The 13136-nt window shown below is 53.8% G+C and overlaps 1 protein-coding gene across 6 annotated transcripts in view; it reads left to right on the plus strand.

The window, feature by feature from the left end:
* The first annotated feature begins 336 nt into the window (after window positions 1-336).
* Window positions 337-13136, plus strand: part of LOC310888585 (E3 ubiquitin-protein ligase NEDD4-like) — a 149777-nt gene continuing 136977 nt past the window's right edge. For 2 of the 6 annotated variants that reach the window (XM_083815428.1, XM_083815410.1), the window contains exon 1: window positions 337-816. In XM_083815428.1, the coding sequence (XP_083671554.1) occupies window positions 769-816 (48 nt within the window). In that variant the 5' untranslated portion in view covers window positions 337-768. The remainder of the gene's footprint in view (window positions 817-13136) is intronic. The other 4 variants (XM_083815408.1, XM_083815411.1, XM_083815409.1 and 1 more) reach the window with 3 other exon arrangements.

Raw genomic sequence — 13136 nt, forward strand, 5'->3', positions numbered from 1 at the left:
CAACCCCAGCCCCTCCGCCCGGCAGGGAGCCCCCGCCTGCCGCCTGCCCGGCGGCTCCACCCTCGCAGCCCGGACCCCCGAGAACCAGGGACCCCCCCGGCGGCGAGGGAAGCCCCGCCAGGCCCCGCAGCCCCGGCCCCGCAGCCCCAGGCCCCGCAGCCGCGGCCGCCGCCGGGGGGCGCCCGCTCCCCGCTCCCGGGCCCCGGCGGGGGGGGCGCGCGGGCGGGGGGCGCTGCCGGGAGCCCCGCGCGGGCCGCGCCGCCCCCGCGCCTTTGTGCGGCTCCTCGGCCTCCCGCCCCGCCCCGCCCCGCAGCGAATCGGCCCGGCCCGGCCCGGCGGGGCTCGGCCGCCCCCAACAACCGCCGCCGCCATTGGGCCCGCGCGGCCCTTTCCCCGCCCCAGAGGGCCGCCGCCGGGGCTGCCCGGCGCGGAGCGGGCTTCCTGCGGCCCCCAGCCCCAGCCCCAGCCCGGGCGGTAGCGGTGCGGTGCGGTGCGGTGCGGGCCCCAGCGCCGCCCCCGAGCGGCGGCGCCCAGCGCCGCCCCCGGCCCCTTCCCGCCGGCGCTCGGCTCCGCTGCCGCCTTCCGCCGCCCGCGGGCGAGCAGCAGCAGCAGCAGCGGCGGCAGCAGCAGCAGGAGAAAGAGGAGGAGGAGGAGGAGGAGGGCGGCGGCGGCTCCGGCTCCTCCTCACCTGGGCCGGGGCGGCGGAGCCCCCGGGCGCGGACTGCGCGGAGCTGCGGCCGAGCGGGGCGCCCCCCCCGCGGCGGCTCCATGGCGACCGCGGCGGTGGAGCCGGTCTACGGGCTGTCCGAGGAGGAGGTGGGTGCGGGCACGGCCGCGGGGACGGGGCGGGGGCCGGGGCCGGGGCCGGGGGGGTGCCGGTGCCCCCCGGGGGTGGCCGCCCCCGCGCCCCACCTGCGGGCCCGGCCCGGCCGCGCGGGCCCCGGGCGAAGGTCGAGGGTCGGTCCGGGAGGGCGCCCCGGGAGCGGCCGGGAGGGCGGCTCGGCTCGGCTCGGCTCGGCTCGGCCCCGCCGCCGGCAGCACCCCCGGGCGGCGCCCCCCGGCAGGTGCGCGCGGAACAAAGGGCCGGGGCCCCAGCCCGGCTCCCCGGCGGTGCGCGGGGGGCTCCGTTCCCGGCGGGCGGTGCGAGGCCCGAGCCGTGCCGCTGCTGCCGTGCCGGTGCCCGCTGCGCGCGGTCGGTGCCCAGCTCGCGCTTCTCCGGGAGGGAACGCCGAGAGCTGTCACGGCGTCAGCCGGCCCGAAGGGCTGCCCGCCCGTCCTTGGTGCTGCGGGAGGGACTGGGCGTGAAGGAAACATCCCGGCTGCGGGAGCTGCCAGACCGCTTCATTTCCTATTCCATCCGAGCTGCACCGAGGCTGGATGATCGTACCGTTTAATTCCGATCGGAAGGAAGGCTCTTTGCCTCAAGTGGGTGTTTCGTGCGGGGAGGGAGCTGGTTAGTGTGGCTGTTGTTGGTTTATAAAGCTGCGAGAGCAACCTGATTTAAACGCTCTGTGTGTGTGCGAGGGTAGGGAGAAGAGAGGGCATCACGAGAGGCTCAGGTGCTTGAGACAGCAAGCACAGAACTGGAGGACAATCTCCTTCCTCCCCAGTTTGTTTCGGTAAGCCTTCATGCAAGAACAAGTCTGCTTCAGCACAGCCATGGCTCCAGGAATCCCCAGAACAATTCAGTCTGGTTTCCTCCCCCTCTTGGCCCCCATTTCTCAGAGCCACCAGGTCGGTGCCGCCGATCCCCCAGATAACGGGGACCCACCGCGGCGTGCCCTGCGATGTGCTGCCGGCCTGCTGGGGGGCTTCGGTGAGCCGGAGGGGCAGCCAGCAGAGCTGGGCTGGCCGCGCTGATGCAGAATCCCCAAGCAATTTGTAGGGGTTGTATGCATTTATGGTTTGGAGTGCATTAGCAGGTTTTATCCATCAGGAAAATGGAAACCTGTGGGCAAAGCTGCCGTGTTCCAAATAGGTGGCTGAGAACAGAACACTCGAGTCTGGCGGCTGCTTTTGTTGTGCGTGTGCTCGCTGATGCCTTTTGTCCCTGCCTCCTTCCCCGGCATATGCTGGTGCTTGTGCAGAACGCTGAGGAGAAATGCACCAGGGGAGAGCTGCGCTGCGTGCAGGTGTGCAGCCTGTGCAGCCTCACCACCCGGCCTCGCCTCCCGGGCGGACGGGATCTGAAAGGGGCGAGAGCCGCCGCTGCCGTGCTCCTTGTGTCCCCGGGGGGTCGGGGGGCCTGGCCTGCCCGTGGTGCTGCGGTACAGCCGTCCAGGTGGGGGGAGGCTTCTGTCCCTCCTCTGGAAAACAGCGGCTTACAGAAGGCGGCCTTTGGTCTCCCTGCGATGCCCCACGGTGGTCCCACATCACGAATGTAGCGGTGACCGTAGAAGTCACCTTATTTTTAGGGACAGTGGACCGATTATAAATTTTCTGTGCTGCTGTAGAATCGTGACCGTGCTGGACAGAATAGAGCAGCGGTAATCTAAAAATACGAGAAGAGACTGCAAATGGAAATAGGTGGAAGAAAAGGAAAAAGGGACAGGGTGAGGAACTGCACGGAGAAGAACAGAGGCAGCACTGTGCAGCCCGATCGGCTTTGGCTTGAACACCCCACCTGGCTAAAGCATTGTCAGGGCTTCGGTAAGCACGAGGGGAAAGGAAAGCACCGAGGGAGGGGAATCTCCCTGGGGAAACCAGCTGTAAGCTTCATGAAGGTAAATCTGGAGAGCGGTTGAGAAAGGCAGGAATGTTTACAGTTCCGTTGTGTGTTGGCTTCAGAGGACCACGACTTCCCATTAGCGTTGGCTTGGACTCGACGTGTCTTTTTGGTTTTGACAAGCAAAGTCTCTGTGCTAGTCTTGGGAGGCCAGATCACATCTAGAGACGTATAGGCTATTAATTTTTCTTTATTCCTTGGTGTTTAGAGACTCAGTGGTTTAGGGACTTAGTGAATTACAAATGACAAGCCGACCATTGCATTTGTCTACTGACAGACTCCACTTTTCTTTAAATGGTGTCTTCCTAGAACTGCATTCCTGGAAATATGAATTGCACAAATTTTAGATTAACTTAATGGTTAAAATTCCCTGTAAATCAGATTTGCTTCTACAAATTTTTCATTCTGTGGGTGCCACGGCCCTGGCCCAGGCTGCCCAGAGAGGGGCTGGGGGCTGCTCGGGAAGGTCTCCAGCAGCCGCCTGCACGTGGGGCTGGGCACCCTGCTCGGGGCCCTGCTGGGCTGGCCGTTTGGGCAAGATGCCCCCCAGAGATCCTGTTGCCACCCTCAGCCTCTGTGGTTCTGTGGAGCGGTGTTCACATGATCCACTGGAAGCTTAGGTGCCCTCACGCAGTCTTTAAACACCAGTATATTTGAAAGTTATGCTGCTTAGGAGCTGAAAATGTTTTTGTTTCTGCGTAGAGCACTGCTGCTCTTAACCTGAGCTGTGTATGCATCGCACGCGCCTGGTCTGTGGAGTTGCCGTCAGCTGGGTGCTCCTGGTGCTAGCAATGACAGGTCTTCAGTGCCGGCCTCGGGAGCCGAGCGGCGGGGAGCAGGGCTCGCAGCAGCACAACTCACAGCAGCGGTTTTCCCCAGCTTCTAGCTAAGGGAGTTCCTGAAACGCTGAACACGTCAGGGCCGCTGATTTGGGGAATTACAAGATTAATCCCATGAACTTAATTCAGGTTTTAGCCTTTTCTTTTATCTGTAAAGAAGAAAGGAGATAATATGTCCCTTAGGGAAGTTTCTGGAGTCACCGAATAGAGCGTGGCCCAAGGTAACCTGAAGTTTGTCACAAGCGTTCCCTTCCTGCTTCTCACAGTGCTTGGGCAGAGGAAAAACTTGCAGCTTCTTGTACCCTATTTTGTTGAATAAACTTGTGTCCTTAGAAAAAGAACTTTGAAAAAACAGTATTTCTTCATTGCAACTGTTGCACTTGTTAAAGAGTTTGCGTGCTGTTTGTATTCATCTGCCCTCTTCCTGCCTTCATCTATTTCAGGATAAAGGCAAAGAGGTCCATACGGGACTCTGCTCTCTACAATTCCACGAGTCCTCTGCTTTCAAGTTCAGTTCAACTCCTATGACTTTTGATTGAATACACTGAAAAGAAAAACTTCCTGTAGAGATTGTTTTCTGTCACGCGTTAGAAGCTGTGGAAGAGGAGCTTACTTGTGTGAAAATTATCCCGATTCTCGAGGTCGTTGCATATGCCGTATAAGAAGTAGGTCGGGTTATAGTCACTGCTGCTTGATCTCTTCTCGTCTTTGTTCTCACGTGCTGTATTGGGCACACCAAGGAATGAAGCCCGAAGAACTTCAGGATCTCAGGAGCCTCCTTGGCCCTCTGTTGAGATTAAAACCAGTGAGGCATTGTTTTAGCACATATGCGTAAAAACAGTTTTCAGGTGTGAAGGAAGCGCAGCCTCTACATGAGATGACTTTCTTTAAAGTCTAGGTTTTTCTGTACTATCCAATATCAGGGTACAGGATAAAACTAAGACTTGCCAAAATGATGCCATGGTAAAGTACAGTTTGGGCCACGAGGTGAGCAACGAACATGGCTGCAGTACAATGGAGAAACAGCCTCTTGGTGCGCAGTGTTTCACAATGAGGCACGTGGGAAGCTGGCTTTTGTCTGGTCTTTGTGTTCCTGGTGGGTTTGTTGCCCTGCAGAGATCTCCCTCGGGGGTGTCTTTCCCCCCGTACTTGAATGTCCTGTTAATGACGTTCATCCACGTGTGTTGCAGCCCCGTCCCTGAGACGAGGCTGTGAAGGAAGGCTTCAGAAGGAGGGTGTTATTGCGCTGGTTACTGATTAACGATTTATTACCGAGGAAAAAAGGCTCAGTGTTTTTCCCCACTTGACTCAATGACATAGCGGAGCTCGGTGGTGCGTTTCTCCATGTTGCACTCTAAGCAAGCCGTACGGTTTTGAAATAAGCGCGATGAGGAGTTGCTGGGGGAAGCATCCGCGTCCTAGAAGATTGTAATGTTTCCTGATGTATGCTACAACTGTCTGAGGATGCTCCTGCTGCTCACCCTGCTTCAGTGCTGCAGTTGTGCAGCTGGAGCTTTTTCGAGCTCAGGCTGTCAGCAGCGGGCCCCTGGAGGGGCAGGAGCGTGCCGAGTGGCTTCAAGCTGTATCGCCTCGCGGGGTGGCGCCCGGTGCCGGAGGGCAGCAGCAGGGGCAGCAGCACAGTGCTGCTGGGATGGCCGCGGTGAGGTCGGATGGCGCCGGGCGTTGCTGAGGCCCGGGGGAAGCGGCGTGCGGGCGGCAGCGGAGCGTCGTCCGGGGCTGCCGAACCCCAGCGCGAAGCTGGGAGGTGGGCGAGCAGCACCGGGGCTTCCCCCGCCCCGTGCGGCATCGACCGGCTCCCCCAGCTCAGGCTCAGAGCATGGCCGCCGTGGGGCAGGATCAGTGGGAGTTCCCGAGGCACACTTGTAGTTAGCGGTGCTGTGGGTTCTCTGTGCACCTCTGGGCTCCACAGTGCGAAAGGGCTGTTAAGGTCCGGGAAAGCACCCAGAGGAGGGCAACAAGGCTGGCAGCGGGGCTGGAATGCACGCCTGAGGAGAGGCACAAGTCCCCTGGGCTGCCCGGGCTGGAGAGGTGACCCCGAGGAGGGAAGCGCGGAGGCAGGCACCGGCCTCTGCTCCCTGGGAACCGCTGGCAGGACACAGGGGAATGGTCCGAGCTGCGCCAGGGGAGGTTCGGGCTGGGCGTTAGGAAAATTTCCTTACCGTGAGGGGGTCGGACACTGGCACAGGCTTCCCAGCGAGGTGCTTGAGGCCCCGAGGCTGTCAGTGTTTGAGGCAATCGGGCAGCGCCCTCACTAAGTCGCTGTAGTGTTGGGTTAGCCCTGAAGGGCTCGGGCAGCCGGACTGGGTGATCTGCGCAGCTCCCTTCCAACTGAGCTGTTCCGTCTGGGAACGCAGACCTCTTAAAAATAGAGGCCTGTTGTTTCTGCTCTGAATATTCTGCTTATATAAAAGCATAACTTTTTCATCGGAGTGAGGAAGGACCTCTTTTGGTCGCAGCAGAGGCGCAGCATCTAGGCAATAAGCGATTCAGAATGTTACTTTTTTTTTTTATTGACTTTGTAAATGGAAAAAACTCCTGAATTGGTTTTATAGATTCTAAGTGCATTGGCTTCCCAGAGATAGCATGTAAAACTTCAAACGATGATTAAAAAGTCCAGATGAGGTAGCATTTCATAATTGAAAGGCCTCGCATGTGTACTCGCAGTGGCATAACAACAAAATTAATAGGTTGTGGTTCTCCTTGGTAGGTCGATAGATTTGGGATTTTTATAAAAGCTTGCATTTTAAGCTTGCTTTTAAGGAGTTTTCAGCATATTTTGGCCATTATTACTGATGCTAAGTACGTTCCTAGCTTTAATAACGTAAGATTAATGTACAGATGTTCAAGGTGGTTTGTGCTCAGAGGAGGGTCTGGGGGTGCGGAGCAACCTTAGCACGCGCGGTCAGGCCACCTCACGGCACCGCACCGCACCTCACGGCACCTCATGGCACCTCACCGCACCTCACGGCACCTCACGGCACGGCACCTCACCGCACCGCACCTCACCGCACCGCACCGCACCTCACAGCACAGCACCTCACGGCACCTCACCGCACCGCACCGCACCGTGCCGGCGTCCTGCGGGCGGCCGGGCCGCGCTCCTGAGCCCTGGTGGCAGGGAGGGCCGAGAAGCTCCCGGGTGCCCTTGTTTCGCAGCCTGGCGATGGGGGCCGGCCGTTGGAGGGCACTGTGTAGTGCTAAATGTAAACCCGGTGTTGCCGTAGGCTTCTGCCATTTTCCTGGGGAGCGAGTAGGGGCTGGGAGCCCCGCAGCTGTGGAGGCGCTCGCCGGACAGCGGGAGGCCTTTCTGCTGCAGCAGTCGGCTCAGTCGTACAGGCACAGCTGTTCTGGGAGCTGTCTGGTGAATATCTAACAGGATTCCTTTCCGTTTTGAAAACACAACCAGGCGTAATGTGAGTGCCAAGTGAACTTAGCTGTCAGTAGGGACGAAACTGAATATTTTAGGATGTTACGGGCTGAAAGAGCGCACCGCTGCAGCCTCTGGGTTGCGGTTGCATCTTCAGATGATGGGAGGTTCAATGGCTGTAACACTTACCCTTTCTAAGCCAAACACAGCTTGTGTTTGGACAAGGCAGACTGTCTCCACAGGTGCTGTGTGATCCCAGAGGCCGTGTCAGAGACTGTGGGACTTGGTGCTGTTATCTTTATTCATTTGCATGTGCGGGTAATGCTGCGCGAAGCCAAATGAGGTGTCTGCCATGGGGGCTACATGAAGCAGCTGTGCACTAGTGCTGCAAGAGCTACGGTAGGTGCAGCCTCTTCGGTAGCTAACTAGCAGGGTTAAATATGATTTCGGCTGAGTCAGCCTGAACCAACAGCCTTTTTTAGTCCTAGGAGATTATATGGGGCCAAGACCTCTTGCTTAATTAAACTCTGTGGCGTATGAACTGGGGCTTTTCTGGAAGCTGGAAATCTCTAGGCCTTTTAGTAACAGTGAGGGTTGGATTATTGCTAACAGCTTAGGTCAATAAAAAGTCAGCTGCAATATCAGTGCAGCAGTGTCTTGATTTAGTCAGTTTTGTAAATGCTGGTGTCAGTGAGCAGAGAAAATCTCACTAACTTTCCTGAATGCCTTCATCTTTCACATTCTTTGCTACTTCCCCTTAAAACGCTCATTTTAATTGTGTTGAATAAGAGGGGTTTTACTTAGCAGTAAAAGAAATGGTACTAGGCAGCTCCATCCCTTTTTAAAAGAAATTAAGAGTAATCTTGTGCACGCTCTGATTTTCAGTTGAGCTCGGTAAGCGTGTGAATGGCAGGCTGAATGACTTCGCCGTGCGCACCAGGAGAAAGGAATGCAGTTCTGCTGCTGGTGTGCTCGGCTCAGCATTTGAGCTGCTGCCATTTCATTATTAAAATCTGCACGGGGTTTTACCTTCAGCTGGGTTTAGATCTGCAGCTTTCAGAAGTACTTAACCCGCTGTCATGCCAACTTTTTCCAGCATGGGGTTCTTGAAAATAACTGCTGAGCTCCAAATGCTGGAGCGCTCTCTTCTCCCACTCCCCTGTCTTTTTCCCTCCCAAAAAGAAGGAAGAACACCTTATGAAAGAGATCGTTTTTGCACAAAAGATCAGTGATTTTTCTAGTAATTCATTATAAAATAAGAGATGTGGTTAAATTGCACAGGTCTTAAATCCAACTGCAGTTAAAATAGTTTAAAAAACAATCCACAAACTTGATTCTTTGAATGTATTTTAAAAATCTCTCTGCGTCTTCCAGATGATGTCTTGACTGGGCAACAAACTGTATATTTGTAATTGTGCTTTTTTTTTTTCCTCCCTCCTTTCCTTTAACTTAAATTCCTGTGCGCTGGCAGGATGTAGATATTTGTCAGAATCCTGATTTCCAGGAATTAACAACCTTGCATAATCAGAAGAAATATCTACAATTCTGAGAACGCTGGCAGGAATAACTCCACGAATGAGTTGTGCTTAGCTATTATGCTATAGTACCTTATTTTTGTGCCTAACTGCTTGGCTTAGGGTTGTTGTATTGGTGTCATGCCAACTCAGGATAGGTTTTCTTTTTCTAATACTGTTTACCCACTGCAGAGTAACAGAACTGTGCAGAATGGAGCACAACCACGCTGTCATCTCTCCTTTGGTGGTTTCCAGTTTTGAATAATCCTGTCTTGAGACTGGAAGTGCAGTAATATAATTTGTGCTTTAATGTGTTTGGGTTTAATTGAAAATAGTTTGAAGTCTTACTCTTTCTAAGCATCTTTGTGCGGCCTATTGTACTGCGTACGCCTGCGGTAACTGCCTTGGCTGGGGACAGCGCAGGGTCTGGCCTCTGCCCAGGGACACCAGGCCTGAGACCCTGGGAGCGCTGCCTCGGAGGCTTTGGTGCCCGTGCGCACGTAAGGCGGTCATCGCAGTTCAAGAGGCGCTGCTCTGTTCTGTTCCCCTACCCCTGTGGGGGGAGGACTGCGGTGGTGGTGAAGCTTTTCAGAGGGAGAAGCAGCATTTTGCCTTCCAGTGATGAGGTGATCCGGAAGATAAACAGCAGGGAGGAAGGTTTCTGGGGTACGTTCAGGGGAGGAGAGCCAAAGGATTTGTTTCTGTGCTCTGCCTGCAGTTCTCCTTCTCTATTTATCTGGTTCCTCTGTTGTCAGCTTTCGGAATAAAAATGTTTAACTTTCTCATCATTAAGAAATCAGAATGGGGACATTTCTTCCCATTCTCCCTATTCTTTTCTGCTGAACACTAGCCAGGCTGTATTTCTTTCCTGGTTTTGGTGTGTCTATGGGAAATTTAGCATCGCTTCTTCTGTTAAACAGAAGTAGAGACACTTCACTCAAACTTTTTGTCTATTTGAACAATTGCCATCTTTTTCCCCAAAATTTCATGACCAATAAAAAAAAAGCTGCATGAAGATGAACAAAGCTGACTTCCCTCTATAAATGGATGGCCCCGCTTTCTTGGTTTTGAACCCAGAGACACAGATCCTGTGTCTGAAAGGTCCTTGAGCCCTAAGTCCCTGGAAGCCAGGAGGTTTCCTGCTTGGTGGCAGGGAGGTGACCAGGTGATCCCAACATGCTGCGTGCCGAGTGGAAGAAGATAGTGTCCTCAGGGTTTAGCATGGAAGGGAAGCGTCGGGTTTTGCCATGGGAAGGAAGAGGCCAGGCTGAGGGCACCCGTGATGGACAAGCCCAGGTACCTGGAAATGAAGCTGGCTTCCAGCTGAAGAGGTTCTGATCTGGTTCTTCCTTTTCTTAATCAACAAATTGGTCTGGGGAAAATGCAGGAGTGCAATAGACCAGTTTAGTCTGTAGTTAGGTGAGCACCAGGTCTGCCAGAAGGGAAGATGCAGGGCAGCGGTGGCCAGCAGGAGAAGGAGAAAGGTGACGGTGGTGTGAGAAGCTGGGTCTTGCTGTGGGTCTCTGTGCTTCTCCAGGGCACCAGCTTGAACTTTGCTATGCCCAGGATGTATCTGCTTTGGGGAAGGCCAGCTCATCTGCTCCAGTTTGACTGTTACCTTCTGGGGACTTCTAACCTGTTGCTGCATGCAGTTTGAACAAGACATTTAAATTGATTGCGCTCCTTACATCAGGGTCAGTTCAACAGCTCCCGAATGGATGCAGTTTTTTAGCTCAGTTTATTAAAAATGAACTGAAGCCTGGACTTGTTGGGTCAGTGCAAAGCACTGAGCTGCATGCCGTGACTCCCCCATCAGCTCTGTGTTCCTGCTGCTGGGGGAGCTGGCGTGGGGGCTCAGCTGATGTTAGTCTTCCTGCCACTTGTGGGTCACTGAGCGTTGCCGGTGGCTGAGTGCTTTGCACCACCTTCGTTTAGCAGTTGGAGTTGGCTGGGGGTGTTAGGCAGTGGTGTATGGAGCAGCTGATAGGAACCTACTGGATTTCCACTGCTGAGAGGGAGGCCCTGCTTTCTTGTTTTTGCCTCAGGCCCTTCCATGATCCAATACAAATTGCTAATTTGCAGTCAGCTCCCCACCTCTCTGCTGGGCTGGTGACCTGCAGTGGCTGCCAGAGACGGCGAGAGAGGTATGTGGTGGGGTTGGGGTGGCGGGTGTGTGTGAAGAGGTAGGGGAGGGCGAGACATCTGCGGTTTGGTGGCTGAGAGGTGCCAAGTTGGCTCTCTGGGTCTCATGAGTCCAGGGCTTTGGCTAGAATCACGGCTGTGAAGTCTGCGGTACGTTTGTTTAAAGACGTCTCATCTGGTGCCTTCTGGAAGTGTTAGTGGACAAGCCACTTAGCAAAGTTTTTCTCCACTTAGCAAACAAGTGGAGAAAATAAGGGTTTCTTGAGTTTGCCTGTTACGATGTTTGTGGTGATGGGAGTGGTGGGAGGCATGGAAAGGACGGATGCCTTTTCTTTCCAGTGTCTCTAGAAAAAAGTTAACTTCTTGAAGTCAAGTAGGAAATAACAGACGCGATGCTGAAAGTTCACGTGGAAGTTCAGCCAGGATGGGTGAATAATCCCTGCTCCTGCAGCTTTGGCCCGAGGAGGCACTTCTTGTTTCTGTTTCTTATGTGAAGGAGCTTTGCGGTTTCGTTCTGCCTTGCAGGGTAGGTTGGTCTGAACACATTGTGACACACCTGTGTCCTGATGGTATCCGTAGTGGTGATTCACCTGTAGTCCCTGAGCAGAGGCTTACGAGATAACCCCAGAAAGCAGCAAGCGTCTTGTTTCCCGTGTTCTCCATTAGTAATCCTTCCCTACCTCTGAACCCCCGGTCTCATGCAGCAGGAGGACTTTCATCTAATGTATTGTCGTTTCCTTTGCTAGGTCTTGTACAGGCTTTTGCCCACAGTTGTGATACTAATCCTCTTCTAACAGTAATGGTTGGTAAGAGGCTTGGTATGAAACAAACCCGGTTATTATTAGGGCATTAGCAGGCTGAGAATACCGCAGGTGTTTCTCTCATTAACGAGCTTCCTTCTGGTCCTGCCCGTAACCTGCTGTTAGCTAAAAGTAGGCTTTTCTGTGCTGTGTCATTGTAGCCTCACTGATGAGTAAGAGCTGCAGCACACACTTCGTGCAGCATTTTTTTCACCTTGCCAAAGAAACGTTCTGTATTTTACCTGCCACTTACGTCTTTGTGCATCTGTTCCTCCGTCCGTGGTACAGTTCAGCACTGGAGCAGAGAGGCTGGAAGATCTCTGGAGCTTTTCTAGATCCAGCAGGACAAAGTCCCAGGACAGCTGGTCTGAAATCAGTGTTGACCCTGCTTTGACCAGGAGCTTTGACTGGAGACATCCAGGCCAAATTATTTGGTAACTGAAGTCTCCAGAGCTGCTGAAGTAGCAGGCCCCCAGTTCCTCAGAGTACAATTTTCCCCTTTTTAGAGTTTACTGTATTTTGGAAGCCTGTTGTGTGCCTCACTTCATTTATTCCACAGATTAGGAGCCAGCCTTGTATTGAGTAACCAAACCTTTTACAAAGGGCATTATCCTGATAGTGCTGCCCTATTCCTCCTTTTATCTCGGAGGTACCTTCTTGTCCTGTGATCTAATTAGCATGTTGAAGAAACTCATACATTTTTCTCCCCTGATTTGAGGATGTGACTTCATCGATGCCTAATTCAGCGTAAGGCTAGGCTGCAGCCACAAGGGTGTTGGCTCTGCCTCTCTTGGATGTGGAGAAGGGGGAGAAGTGGGTGCAGCGAGTACCACCCAGCGGCTGCTTGTCCTGGGGGGCACCCCGTTCGAGCCCTGTTTTCTGGGGGGTGTGCGCGCACCCTGCAGTAGTACCAGATGGCACGTGAAGTGGAGCTGTAAAGTTTTGATTTGTCTTACTAGTTTCTGTTGCGGCTTGAAAGACGAGGTTTGAGCAGGTCGTAGATAAGCAGTTACTAACCGGGTGTTAATTACCTAGGAAGCCATTTGTCACCCTGTGCGTGCGTACTCTTAATGCGAGATCCTGGGAGAGCCCCTCTTGGAAGCTGTCAAAGCCGTGGGTCTTTCTTAACTAACTGTTAATGAGCAGCCTCAAAATCCTCAGAATTAAAAGCAAAATTTGTAGTTAATATTTTTTCATGTTTTGTGGAGTGCTTCCCATCTCCTTTGACTACATGTGGAAGAGCATGTCCAGAATGTGTGTTGGAACGGTTCGTCTTTTTAAGGCTTTCGGTCGTGATTTCAAATCATTGCATTTTGATTGATTAACATTCCTATTGAGAAAGGAAATGCCTCTACACTTATTTAAATTGATTTAGCAAAAACATGTATTTTTCTCTCATCCTGCTGACCGTGTAAATTTGCCTTTAATCTGCTGTGTTCCTGCCATGTAGTCTGATTTTTTTTTTTAAGCCTGGCCTGTTCGGTTCTGAACCGCTTGTAGCTGTGTTCATTTTGCCGCATTTAATTCTAGTGAGGGATTATTAGACGTAATTCGGCATACATAACCGGTGTGAGCATGTTCCCCGCCTCGCAGCTACCCGCGAAGTGACTCAACGGCTGGGTGCTGCGTGTTCTCGCTTGTCTGTACCCTACAAGTGACAAAGGTTTTGTTTTGGATGCCTAAAACTTGCACAAGAGGCTGAGCCGCTAGCCCATGCAGGAAACCTAA

The sequence above is a fragment of the Anser anser genome, assembly GCF_964211835.1.
Source record: "Anser anser genome assembly, chromosome: W".
In the NCBI taxonomy this organism is placed as follows: Eukaryota; Metazoa; Chordata; class Aves; order Anseriformes; family Anatidae; genus Anser; species Anser anser.